The sequence below is a fragment of the Rutidosis leptorrhynchoides genome, chromosome 1 (assembly GCF_046630445.1).
Source record: "Rutidosis leptorrhynchoides isolate AG116_Rl617_1_P2 chromosome 1, CSIRO_AGI_Rlap_v1, whole genome shotgun sequence".
NCBI classification, from domain to species: Eukaryota; Viridiplantae; Streptophyta; class Magnoliopsida; order Asterales; family Asteraceae; genus Rutidosis; species Rutidosis leptorrhynchoides.
Genome location: NC_092333.1, coordinates 60,297,449 through 60,311,854, shown reverse-complemented (window position 1 = coordinate 60,311,854; position 14,406 = coordinate 60,297,449). Strand labels below are relative to the sequence as shown.

General features: G+C 33.9%; 1 protein-coding gene across 1 annotated transcript; it reads right to left on the bottom strand.

Moving 5' to 3' along the window:
- Window positions 1–1,789: 1,789 nt before the first annotated feature.
- Window positions 1,790–2,948, bottom strand: LOC139873341 (uncharacterized). The gene is made up of 3 exons (XM_071861301.1): window positions 2,757–2,948; window positions 2,599–2,707; window positions 1,790–2,544 (listed from the first exon to the last, which is right to left on the bottom strand). Exons 1-3 carry the CDS (start codon window positions 2,946–2,948, stop codon window positions 1,790–1,792), a joined length of 1,056 nt encoding a protein of 351 aa, XP_071717402.1.
- Window positions 2,949–14,406: the final 11,458 nt, after the last annotated feature.

The window sequence follows — 14,406 nt, the reverse complement described above, 5'->3', positions numbered from 1 at the left end:
CAAAAGGAAGGAGGGTTTCTTCCCATTTAACCCATGAAATTTTAGATTTAGAACCCGACCCGCCCCAAAAAAAAGAACGTCTTACACATTCGAGTTTTTTTTTACCACACATGGTAGGGCGCGGAAGAGAGAAAAGTAGTACAACGGGAGACTATTCAACACCGATTTTATAAGAGTCAAACGTCCACCATAAGAAACCGAACGTGCCTTCCAATCCGAGAGCCTTTTTGTAAATTTATCTAGAACCGGATTCCAACTTTCTAATTTATTCATCCTACCCCTAACCGGAAGACAAAGATACCTGAACGGGAAGGATCCGGTATTACATCCAAACATTGTGGCCATGTTTTCAATTTCATGCTTCCCGACACCAATCCCAAACAAGTTACTTTTGGAGTAGTTAACCTTAAGCCCCGACGTGAATTCAAAACACTTTAGTATTTTGAATAGATTTCAGAGATTTCTCACACTCCAATCACAAAAAAATCGTATCATCCACATATTGGAGATGAGAGATAGGTATTTTCTGGGAACCAATTTCAACACCAATGAACTTTTTATTGCAAACGGCTCTTTTAGCCATCACGTTCAAACCTTCCGCCGCAATTATGAATAGAAAAGGAGATAGTGGGTCACCTTGTCTCACCCCACGTTCTAATTTAAATTCACTAGTATGGGACTCGTTAACAAGGATCGAAACTGAAGTCGACTTAAGACATGATAAAATCCAACCTCTCCACTTAGACCCGAAACCCATTATTTCCATAACCTCCATCAAGAACTCCCAATTTAAACAGTCGAAAGCCTTTTTGAAGTCAACTTTGAAAATAAAACATTTTGAGTGATTATTTTTTAAGTAGCTAACTGTTTCATTTGCAATTAAAGCTTCGTCATGGATGTTTATACCTTTTATGAATGCGCTTTGTTCGAATCCAATGAGATTGGGAATAACCTTTCTTAGGCGATTGAAGAGAAGCTTCGCGATGATTTTATAATAGCTCCCGATTAGACTTATAAGACGGTAGTCATTGAGAGCCGCTGGATCACTCTTCTTAGGGACAAGGGTGATGAAAGATGCATTACACCCTTTTGAAATATTATGTGATTCCCAAAACTCTTGGACGTCCGCCACTAAATCATCTTTAATTACATGCCAGAACTTTTTATAAAAACGCATATTAAATCCATCGGGGCCCGGAGCCTTAGAACTACCGCACCCTTTATTTGCATCTCATATCTCACTTTCCGAGAATATGCTTTCTAGAAGATTAGCCCTTTCAATCAAAAGCCTACATAATTCTGGCCCAAAATCAAACTGCCCATGATCATGGCCAGACCCATGGTTACTGTTCATGGTAACATCCGGATGATCAGGCCCAAGACCGGAAGCTGACCCAGTTGATGTGTTCAGCCCACTAGTTGCATCAGGCCATCTAACAGTATCAGGTAAAGTGGATCTATGACATGGGAGGAGTGATGGCATGCTTCCTTGACCCGAGGTGAACATATTCCTATATGATCGAATATAACCTCTTTGACTTCTTTCGGGTCCTCACACCAAGTTCCGATAATAATCAGCCCCCTAATATTATTTTTATTATATTTCCTGCGCATAGTTGAATGAAAAAACTTAGAGTTTTCATCACCTTTAAGCGTCCAACGAATTCAAGCTTTTTCTCTTAACATTCCGGCCTTGATTTTTTCTTTTGCAATCCAATTTTTCGTGATTCTAACCAACTCAACCGATCAATTTCCAAAAGTGGACCACATTCTGCCTTTAACTCCCAGCTTAAAGCAATATTTTTAACGTATTTATTTCATCATCAAGGTTTCCAAATTCTCTTTTACTCCAACCTCTTAATTCACCCTTCACATTTTTAAGTTTGTCACGAAAGAGACAATCTTTTTTGGATTCGCGCACATTTTTAATCCAACCTTCATTTATAATTTTGTCTACGCCATCTTTATTCAACCATTCATCGAAAATTTTAAAAGGCTTGGGGCCGTAGTTAATTATACCATCGCGAAGTAACAACGGGCAATGATCTGATTCTTCCCTATCTAACGCACATATTGAGAGATCCTTCCAGAGATTAATGAAGCTATCCGTCACACGAAAACGATCAAGTTTACTCATCTTAATCCCATCATCACTAATACGAGTGAACTTCCTCCCCACAATTGGTATCTCAATAAGATTGTTCCTAACAATCAATTCATTAAACCTTCTAGCCCTAGATTCATGAAACATACAATTGAGCCTATCACTATGTTCCTGAACTTCATTGAAATCGCCACATACAACCCAACCCTTGTCGATCCCATCCATTAGTGAATCAAGAGAGTCCCATAGTTTCTTTTTATCCCTATCATTATGAGGTCCGTAGACATTAACGACAATCGTATTATGAACGAACCCATCCCAAATACCCCTAATAGAAATGAAAAATTCACCACCAACCGCACTATTGACCTTGAATCGATTAGTATCCCAAACAACTAGTAAACCCCCAGAGTTTCCAATGGCATCTTTTTGAACAAAACCTATATCACAATGTCCCCACAATTGTTGTACCTAATAGTCACTAAAATTCCTACATTTTGTTTCTTGAAATACAGCGATATTCGGTCTCTCACGAATACATAAACCCCTAACCCATCCAAACTTATCCGCAACACCAAAACCCCGAACATTCAAAGACATAACCTTCATTGAAAACAATAATAGACGAGTAATATTCGGGACAAAAACTTACTGTGGCTTGGGCCAATTCAGCCCAATTTCCTCTCCAAACTCCCTCAGTTCCACATCGTTGATTGAGCCACTCACTGATATCCCCAAACTCTTGCTTGATTTCCTCGAAGTACTCTTTCCGAGGGTTTGGGGCTCTTTGACAACAATTTTTACAATTAAAACGACCATCACATAATTTATTATTACGTGCCATCCTTTTTAATTTCATTATACGTGAAGAAGCCTTCCAATTGCTAATTGCACTCCAGTAACATTCATTACAAATTGATACATCTGGCACTCGACCGCTTTGGGTTAATTTGAAACTCGTTCTCGTCGACCTAGGTATCTTTCTCTTTCTCTTTTTTTTCTTTACACGCATCTTTAATTGGGCTTACATTTCCTTCCACATCATTAGCACTTACCTTTGGGTTGTTATCTTTGCCTGATGTGTTTTCTTTCCCTGGGCTTACTGCATCTTTGGTGTCCAGTCCACTAGACTTACCATTACTCATGGAATAATCCAAGTTCACATGTTTATTTTTGTTTGGGCTATGATCTACCCTCGGTCCAATAACATTCCCATCTGTCTCTTTTGCATTTGCATTTGGCCCAACCTTGGCATTTACACCTGACCCAGTCCTCGTATCGTTCACACTACCCGAAACATTGAGAGCATGCGCAGCCGTATTATGCCCACGTTCACAATCATTATTCTTTTTGGAATTAGGGTGTGACGCCCCGTACAAAACCATCGTGTATGATTCGTCAACAACAAGATCTTTACACGGTCAAACACTATATGCTGTTTGAAAACCAGTTTTGCATTCATAAAAAAATAGCGTTTACAAAAGATAACGTGACACAGAGATCATTACAAAGCCATTATTCAAATAACATAAGTTGTGAATGCAAGATAGAAGTTTCATGATTGGGACATCTCTAAGTAATGCATCGGAAATCTAACACAGCTGGTCCATAACAACAAGTCTATAACACCAAGACAGCAAGTCTAACAGTGAAAGCAACATCGTTTAAGCACCTGAAAAATACACGCTTAAAAGTCAACACGAATGTTGGTGAGCTATAGTTTGTATTCAGTAATGTAATGTAGACCACGAGATTTTGTATTCAAAACAATATTAAAAGTATATGCTTATCCGTGGGCACCAGGTAACTAACTTAACGTAATAATAATACCCCCTAAAAGTACACTTGGCGAGTGCGTATGTCCTCGAAGTATCAAACACCCGTTAAATGCTAGCGCGTCTAGCCCGAGTGGGGATGTCAAACCTTATGGATCCATATCTAATATTCGCGTTCACCGGTTCAAAAACCAATGATTAAACGTTACCGTGCTAAGGGGAAAGTTTATGCTATTATATAAACCACACATATGTAAAGTTTAAGTACTTGATGTTAAAGCAGAGGGGTACGAAATAGTTATATATTTATTGCTAAATACTATTAAATACGATACAATTTTACACAAGTTATTTATTTATTTATAGAGTGGATATACCTAAACCTTGCTACAACACTATAGGCAGTGTACCTAATCGTAAAGTAGTGTAGTTTTTAGTAAGTCCGGTTCGTCCACAGGGAACTAGCCAAGTTTAACGCTATATTTTTAAAACTATATATATATATATATATATATATATATATATATATATATATATATATATATATATAATATTATTATTATTATAAAAAGGGTTTTTACCGTTTAATGACCGGTTTGTCGATTTTAAATAAAGCGTAAAGATAAATGACGATAATATAAATGACAGAATTTAAATTGCGATAAAGTAACTTGCAGTAATTAAAATGACAGTAAATAAAGGTACGATGAGATATAAAATAAAACAATTATGCTTATTTAAACTTCCGTAACCATGATGTTTGACGTTTTGATTTTAATTAATTGTTACCCGGGTTAATTGTCCTTTGTCCTGGTTTATTTGATACCTATCTGGTTTTTGTCCATAATAGTCCATCGGTCATAATTATAAAATGCTCGTCAAATTAACCTTATTCCTGAAGTCAAATATTCCAACTAATTAGGGATTCGAACTGTAACAAGGTTTTAATACTTTGTTAATAATTACACCAGGTTATCGACTGCGTGTAATCCAAGGTTTTAATATTTTGTTAACAATTACACCAATTATCCTTGTATGTAATCCACCCCTATTTTAATGAGATATGAATATTAATTTACCCACTTGATCAGAATGAATAATCAATTACCCAACCCGAATAATTAATTAAATGATGGTAAAAGATGTCGTATAAACGTCACTAAATAGAACATACTTAATCATTTTAATAATTATTAGATTAACTAATTTGAAGATAGGTTCGACAGATTCTAATGAGTTGTCATTCGATTAGACAATACCCCCTATCTATTAATAGTCAATAGTCCAATGTCCACAAGTGTCGGTCTTTTGTCTAAACCTTAATTATGGTACAAAATTCAATAACCCAATCTTAATTTTTAGTCCAACATCACGATTACTTCGGCTCAAATAAGCATAATAATAACTTAGTTACGAGACATTAATTTAAAAAGGAAGAACATAGCTTACAGTGGTGATTAATTGCGTAGCGTTACCAGGACAGAGTTCGGACTTTAAAACCCGTAAAACATTTCTTACAATAACCCAACTAAACCATAATTTATTATTAATCTTAAATTAAAATTAAAATTATAATATAAATATATTACATGGAGAAGAGAGATTGATTTTTGTGTAAGTAATTCGTCCGAAAAACTGGCTTTTTATAGAACTTTGCCTGCTACAGTAACTCATGCGGTCGCATGAGATTTTAGTGCAAATATCATGCACTCGCATGGGCTCATGCACTCGCATGAGTTTTATGCCTATTTCCCATGCGATCGCATGGCCGTCAGATCCAGCTCACATATTTTTTGTTTGCTAGTTTGTCGACGTTATTTAATATAATATAATATATAATATATAAATAATTTATATAATTATTTAAATGTTATATTATATTCTTGTGCATAGTTGACTTGTAATTTTAGCTCCGTTGCGTCGCGCGTTGATAGTTGGCTCAGGTCCCAGTTCTGGTTTTTCGAACGTCATTTCGTATAATTTAATATCTTGTACTTTGCGTTTTGCGGCTCGTACTCTTGTAATTTTGAGACGTTTCTCATCAATAAATTGAACCACTTGAATTATATCTTGTACATTTGAGCTTTTTGGTATTTGCGTCTTCAAATCGTCGTTTTCTTCTTTTGTCTTCGCACTTATTTATTTAAACGAATATTACATAAAAATAGAACAATTGCAATTAAAAGCTTTACATATTGGAAGGATATTGTGCCTAAATATATGTTCATTTGAAGCACTATCAAATATCCCCACACTTGAGCGTTGCTTTTCCTCAATCAATACAGAACTTGAAATTAAATCACACTTCACTCGAATCACTTTTTTATTCTCACACTTTATACATCAGTGATTTTGATATGGCGGTATAAACAATGGTAGTAACGATGTGGTTTACAGTCCCACATGACTATAAAAATTTAGATCCTTTAAGGAAATTGGATCTTTATGAAAACATTTGATCTTTTGAAAATTCATTCTAGATTTTACCCTAGATAAGTTTTCCGGAATAACCCTTCACCGGTGTGGCAAAATATTTTTATGGGTTTTGTGGGGTTCAGATTTGAAAATTTTAGTTCAAAACTTGCGGTTTTGTGTCACCCACTTGCTAACCTTGTATTAGGAAAGCAACACGTCCAGTATACTTGCTCCGTATATTACCTTTTGGTAAACTACCGTCCGGTTGTAAAGGAAAGCGTTGAACAAGCAACTGCTAAGGTAATGTCTAATGACATGCAGGTGTTCATGGTCCACAACGTGTCGGATGCAATTACTATCCTTTGTAGGAGCAATAGTAAAGATCACCCTATAGTTTTTCGGTCTGGCACAAGGTCCTGTCTTCGACCATGCTATGCAACTACCGTTCTTACGGTTGATACCCGATTTGGTTCAGGTGACCTAATAAATTCCAGGTGAATTCCTAGAATTTTACGTTCAATGGTAATGAACGCATTGAAAATAGGTTTTCAGAAAACAAATTGGTTTTAATTTTGATCAAAATATTTTCTCGTTCAAGCTCGAGTTTAGATATCATCGAATTCCATGAGTTTGTAATTCTCAATCTTTAAAGTCAATCTCAAGGATTGAGTAATATCAGGCTTAAAAGCTGATTTTTAATCTTTTAAGAAGATTATCCTTTCTGGGGTCTGATTCATTAGTCTTATCAAGCTAATTTGCACGGTGCCCTCCCTATTTTACGAGACAGATCCTCTCATGGTTAGGATAAGCCTGACCACTTGGCGACCCTGTTTGATGCTGAAGTTCGTGGATTTCCTGCTGATTTTAGAGATGACTTTTCTAGATTTTTCGTCAACCTACAGCTGGTCTGGACGACAACTTCCTGACCTAAATCAAGAAGCGCGTGTCTTTTTCGAAAGACTTTACTTCCTTTTAATGATGGAATTGATTCATCGTGTAGATCCATCTATTCTTTCAAAGGTATTACAATAAATCGGGTAAAACTGATTAGTTTAGTCCAAAGCAAAAGTACCTGCAATAATCTTGTACAAAATATGTGATATGTGTTTTAAAGAAATTGGTAAATTATTCCCACACTTAGCTTTTATTTATTTTTTTCTTTCCTTTTTATTCTCCTCTATTCCATTTAAAATGAATTCTAACGTTTTGGGTTATTTCTCCATTTATGTTCTCTCTGTGGTAACAATAATTTCGACATTAATACCTAGTTTTATCGTTCATAAATATGTATAAACATGATTTTGAATTCATTTAGTTGAAAATTGAAAAATTTTCACAAAATTTGGCAATTAAACTAAGTGTAAACCCGAGAGAATTTATAACCCTTCCCCACACTTGAGATCATGCAATGCCCTCATTTGCATGAAATCAGACTATAATTATAAATTCATGAGGGTGATTAGTGTAGAAAAGTGATTAAAAATACCGAGTTTGCAAACACATTATTTTATATCACATTTGATATTTTGCGTCTTGTAGTCAAAATTAGTAGCTTTTGCTGAACTTAATGTCAGTCTTTGAAAGTGTGCTGTTTTACCCTATTTTATACATAAGATAAACTACAAACATACATAATATTTTTATTATATATATTTTAAATCTTTATTTATTAAAACAATTTAAATGTATAATTTTTTAAAATTTTGTTTCCTTTTACTTTAGGTAGTTTCGGTATGTTTACCTAGTCCGTCCCTCGACAAAATTTAAAATTTGTCGTTTTTTAAAGCGATTGTTTTAAAAGCAAAGATTTTTGGGTTTTTTTAATTTTTTTTATTTTTATTTTTATTTTTGGAATACTTTAGATCAATAAAATTAAAAATAATGATAACAAAATTTTTCGTCCCGCCCTCGGGTAAAGAAATTTCGGTTCCATGACCTAGTCTTCAACTTACGATGAATTTTAGAAATCATTTTTTTAAACTTAATGCAATAAAGTAATTTTTGTTTTTAAATTCACACAAAACTTAAATTTAAAAATGCATATTAATTTCATATAAAACCTATAAAACAAAAATTAAAATTTAGAATGGGGGGAGAAAACTAGTTCTTTAGTGTCTGCTAGTGGAAAAGACCAATCAGATTCTATTCTCGAAACTACACGAGAACAGAACAACTAACTCTAGACAACGTTTTCTCTTTAGAACATTTGAATCTCCCCACACTTAGGTAGCTGTGGTGTCAAAATTGTGATTAACTTCATCGTCAATTTCTTTTGGACCATAATCAACTTGCATATCTGTAACTTTTGCTTTAAGCCATTGGTCGGATTCCTGTGTAATATCCACAAATTCAACCAGTTTTGCCTTTTCTTTAGGCGATAGATTGGATACTAACCGGTTACATAAATTAAAGTTCCCCTTAATTCTAGCATCGCGAATCCGTTTAATAAGTTTCTTCATTGAACTATTAATAACGGAGTCATTTAATTTCGTATCAACAACGGGGTTCTTTGTTATCAGGTCATCATTAGGTGTTACTTCATTTTCCCCATACTTAGGCGTTTTATTATTGTTAAGCACTACCGTTGGAGTTGGTAAAACAATATGGTTCTTACCAATCATTTTTGTTGGTTCAACGGTTTTGGTTGGTGGAGATTTAGACTTTCGAATCACAAAGGTGACCAATTTATCACCATCACTAAGTGTCATTCTACCCTCTCTTACATCAAATAACGCCCCGGTGGACGCTAAGAATGGTCGACCTAAAATTAGAGGAATGTTTGAGTCCTCTTCTATGTCAATGACAATAAATTCGACTAGAAAGGTTAAATTACCTACTTGAACGGGTAGGTTGTCTGTAATTCCAACTGGGTGCCTAATGGTTTGATCAAAGAGTCGAACACTCATTTCTGTTGGACTTAACTCACCTACTCCTAATCTCTTATATAATGAAAGAGGCATAACACTCACACTCGCACATAAATCTGCTAGTGCATCATGCATGACACAATCACTAAGTAGACAAGGAACAATAAATTCACCCGGATCACCCAACCTGGGTGGAGGTTTTGGTGGAACTATCTTCACCGGGTTCACTTTTACGGTTTTTGTTTCTTGTACCTTCTTATTTTTCTTCTTCTTCTTTCCAGAGGTATCACAAACTTTATTACCTATTACTTGCTCATACTCAACTCCTTTTCTTGGAAACGGGATGGGTGGTCTGTATGGTGCCACCACTGGCTTTGCATACTCGGGTGGTGGTGGTGTTGTAACTTCTTCATTGTTACTCACATCTAAAACCTTCCCATCTTCTAATGATGGTGTTTCAGAATTTGTTAACACCATATTAACATTCTCATTTCGAGGATTTACTTTAGTATTACTTGGTAGCTTTCCTTGTCCCCTCTCACTTATCATGCTAGCAAGAGTACCTACGTGTTTTTCTAGATTCAAAATGGAAGCTTGTTGAGTTCTTAATGACTGATCAAACCTCTCATTTGTTTGGGTTTGAGATGAAATAAATTGTGTTTGAGATTCCATTAGCTTTGCCATCATTTCTTCCTGATTTGACTTTTTCTCTTCGGTTTGTTGTGGTGGTTTATATAAGCTAGGTCTTTGTTGATTGAAAGTGTTGTTTTGAGTTGGTTGGTTATTCGGACCTTGTTGGTTATACGAGTTATTATTGGGTCCATTTGGATTGTAAAGAATGTTTTGATTTTGATTGAAGTTTGGCCTTGGCTGTTGATAATTATTTTGATAATTATTTCCCGGCCTTTGGTTCATGTAGGAAACATTTTCTCGTTGTTCCATCATTTGTTCAATGTAACAATCTTTCGTTAAGTGTGGTCCACCGCATTGCTCACAACTGATTCGTATTGCGTGAATATCTTTAGTCATTTTTTCCATTCGTCTCTCGAAAGCATCTATTTTTGCGAAAACGAAATCAAAGTCATGGCTAGAATCGGCTCTAGCCGCTTTAGATGATCGAAAAATATCTTTTTCTTGATGCCACTCATGAGAGTGGGAGGCTGTATTATCAATTATCTTGTGAGCTTCAGTTGCGGTTTTCTTCATAATGGAACCACCAGCGGTTATGTCGATGTCTTTTCGTGTAGTGATGTCACATCCTTGATAGAATTTTTGTACTATTTGATAAGTGTCTAAACCATGTTGCGGACATCCTCTTAACAATTTTCCAAATCTTGTCCACGCCTCATATAGAGTTTCATTTGGTTTTTGCGTGAATGTAACAATTTCTCCTTGAAGTCTCACGGCTTTAGATGCTGGAAAGACTTGTTTAAGAAAATTTTCAACTAAGACATCCCATGTATCAATCGCCCCTTCAGGTAACGATTCTAACCAATCTTTGGCTTCTCCATTTAAAGTCCAGGGAAACAACATGAGATAGATCTGTTCATCCTTAACTTCTCGGATTTTAAATAGAGTACAGATCCTATTAAAGGTTCGAAGATGTTTGTTTGGATCTTCCTTCGGCGTACCACTATATTGGCATTGATTAGTTACCATGTGCAGGATTTGTCCTTTGATTTCATAATCTGGCGCATTAATGTCTGGCTTAATAATGGCGTGACATTGGCCAGTGCGTGTGGCTCTCATTTGGTCTTCCATACTTAGAGGTTCAGTTACTTCCATAATTGAATTTGTTGAATATGAATCACTAGAGGATTCTGATTTAACGGTTTGTGGTTCAGGAGGAATGATTAGTGGTTCTGGATCTTGGAATTATCTTTGAATATCCTCCGGGTTTTCAATTTTGAAGTCGGGTTCAAAAAATGGATTATCGGGATTTTGAGTTGGAGTACTTGTTTGACTAGATGATGATTCTAAAGAAAAATCAACGGCGATAATATTGGCTAGATGTCTTGATCGAGTTACAAGTGGTGAACGTATGAAAGGTGGTGAACGTTTTGCTCGGTGCATTCACTGAATATCCTATTAGTTATAAAAGATAAAAATTATATAAGCTATCAAATTAATAGACTTTTCTGATTTTGTCCACGTTTCGAATAGCCAATAGATGCAGCAGGTAGCCAGGACCCTTTAAATCGGAAGCCCACAACTCGCCACTAACAAATTCAACTATTACTATGAACCAGAAAATTTTGGATGTCTATCAATTTAACCGCTTAAAATAATTTTTCGTTTTGAAATTTTAGAGAAGAAATAGAAAATTCTATGTCCTAAAAAACTAGAGCATCGAGAAATAAGAAAGAAAAAGAGCGCGTCGTAAAAGGTCGAAAAATAAGGGTCGAAAAATAAAAGTCGAAAAATAATAATAAAATGCAGCGTCGAAACTTAAAAGTCTAAAAACTAAAAATTAAAACTTACGTCTAAAGGTATTAAAGCTTAAAAGAATTCTATATTCAAAACGGCAATTACTTAAAAAGGCACTAAAATTTTAAAACGACGTCGCAAAATTCTAAAGCATCTAAATCTTAATCTAAAGAAAAAGCACTTAAGGGATTTTACGGCAAAGCCTAAAAATCTAAAGCTACTATGGCAAAATACTAAGTTTAAACTAATTACGAACGAAAAATATACAAATAAATGATTAAAATATACAATTTATAAAAAGATATAAAAAATAATAAAATTACTTATTTTATAAAAATATTATTTTTATATTATTATTTTATAAAAGTATTAATTTATTATATTAATAAAACTAATTATAACTTAAAAATACAAAATAAATAAAACTAAAACTAATTAATATAATAATTAACCCTAATTAGGGTTTAATAATAATAATAATTAAAATTATTAACCCTAATCCATACCAGCAGAGGGATCAGACCTGTTAGACAGGCTCATGCGATCGTATGAGTTCTACGTTTATGGGTCATGCGATCGCATGGATTCGGATAACAGGCCAGGTCTTGGGCTCCTACAGTACCAGGCCCGAATACATATATATATTTAATTTTTTTTATTTATTTATATAAAATAAATAAAAACTTAATTTTTAAAAACTAAAATAGAAATAGAAAAACTTTATATTTTAAACAAACTCTTAAAGAAATATATATTTCGTTTTTCTTTTTATATTTTTGTATTTTTAATATTTAAAAACATATTTTTACAAAAAGAAATTAAAACTTAATAATTTTTTTTATATAGCGTTTCGCTTTCGGGTCCCCGGCAGCGGTGCCAAAAACTTGATGTGTGCAGCGGTGTATACGAAATAGTTATATATTTATTGCTAAATACTATTAAATACGATACAATTTTACATAAGTTATTTATTTATTTATAGAGTGGATATACCTAAACCTTGCTACAACACTATAGGCAGTGTACCTAATCGTAAAGTAGTGTAGTTTTTAGTACGCCCGGTTCGTCCACAGGGAACTAGCCAAGTTTAACGCTATATTTTTAAAACTATATATATATATATATATATATATATATATATATATATATATATATATATATATAATATTATTATTATTATAAAAAGGGGTTTTTACCGTTTAATGACCGGTTTGTCGATTTTAAATAAAGCGTAAAGATAAATGACGATAATATAAATGACAGAATTTAAATTGCGATAAAGTAACTTGCAGTAATTAAAATGACAGTAAATAAAGGTACGATGAGATATAAAATAAAACAATTATGCTTATTTAAACTTCCGTAACCATGATGTTTGACGTTTTGATTTTAATTAATTGTTACCCGGGTTAATTGTCCTTTGTCCTGGTTTATTTGATACCTATCTGGTTTTTGTCCATAATAGTCCATCGGTCATAATTATAAAATGCTCGTCAAATTAACCTTATTCCCGAAGTCAAATATTCCAACTAATTAGGGATTCGAACTGTAACAAGGTTTTAATACTTTGTTAATAATTACACCAGGTTATCGACTGCGTGTAATCCAAGGTTTTAATATTTTGTTAACAATTACACCAATTATCCTTGTATGTAATCCACACCTGTTTTAATGAGATATGAATATTAATTTACCCACTTGATCAGAATGAATAATCAATTACCCAACCCGAATAATTAATTAAATGATCGTAAAAGATGTCGTATAAACGTCACTAAATAGAACATACATAATCATTTTAATAATTATTAGATTAACTAATTTGAAGATAGGTTCGACAGATTCTAATGAGTTGTCATTCAATTAGACAATACCCCCTATCTATTAATAGTCAATAGTCCAATGTCCACAAGTGTCGGTCTTTTGTCCAAACCTTAATTATGGTACAAAATTCAATAACCCAATCTTAATTTTTAGTCCAACATCACGATTACTTCGGCTCAAATAAGCATAATAATAACTTAGTTACGAGACATTAATTTACAAAGGAAGAACATAGCTTACAGTGGTGATTAATTGCGTAGCGTTACCCGGACAGAGTTCCGACTTTAAAACCCGTAAAACATTTCTTACAATAACCCAACTAAACCATAATTTATTATTAATCTTAAATTAAAATTAAAATTATAATATAAATATATTACATAAAGAAGAGAGATTGATTTTTGTGTAAGTAATTCGTCCGAAAAACTGGCTTTTTATAGAACTTGGCCTGCTACAGTAACTCATGCGGTCGCATGAGATTTTAGTGCAAATCTCATGCACTCGCATGGGCTCATGCACTCGCATGAGTTTTATGCCTATTTCCCATGCGATCGCATGGCCTTCAGATCCAGCTCACATATTTTTTGTTTGCTAGTTTGTCGATGTTATTTAATATAATATATAACATATAAATAATTTATATAATTATTTAAATATTATATTATATTCTTGTGCATAGTTGACTTGTAATTTTAGCTCCGTTGCGTCGCGCGTTGATAGTTGGCTCAGGTCCCGGTTCCGATTTTTCGAACGTCATTTCGTATAATTTAATATCTTGTACTTTGTGTTTTGCAGCTCGTACTCTTGTAATTTTGAGACGTTTCTCATCAATAAATTGAACCACTTGAATTATACCTTGTACATTTAAGCTTTTTGGTTATTTGCGTCTTCAAATCATCGTTTTCTTCTTTGTCTTCGCTTACATAAAAATAGAACAATTGCAATTAAAAGCTTTACATATTGGAAGGATATTGTGCCTAAATATATGTTCATT

Excerpts from the sequence above, each read along its gene's own strand:
- LOC139873341 (XM_071861301.1), bottom strand. The coding sequence starts at position 2,948 with ATGGCACGTAATAATAAATTATGTGATGGTCGTTTTAATTGTAAAAAT. Across the intron at positions 2,708-2,756 it reads CTGAATTGGCCCAAGCCACA|GTTATGTCTTTGAATGTTCG; the intron begins GTAAGTTTTTGT and ends TTTTCAATGAAG. Across the intron at positions 2,545-2,598 it reads TGTATTTCAAGAAACAAAAT|GTTTTGTTCAAAAAGATGCC; the intron begins GTAGGAATTTTA and ends ATTGTGATATAG.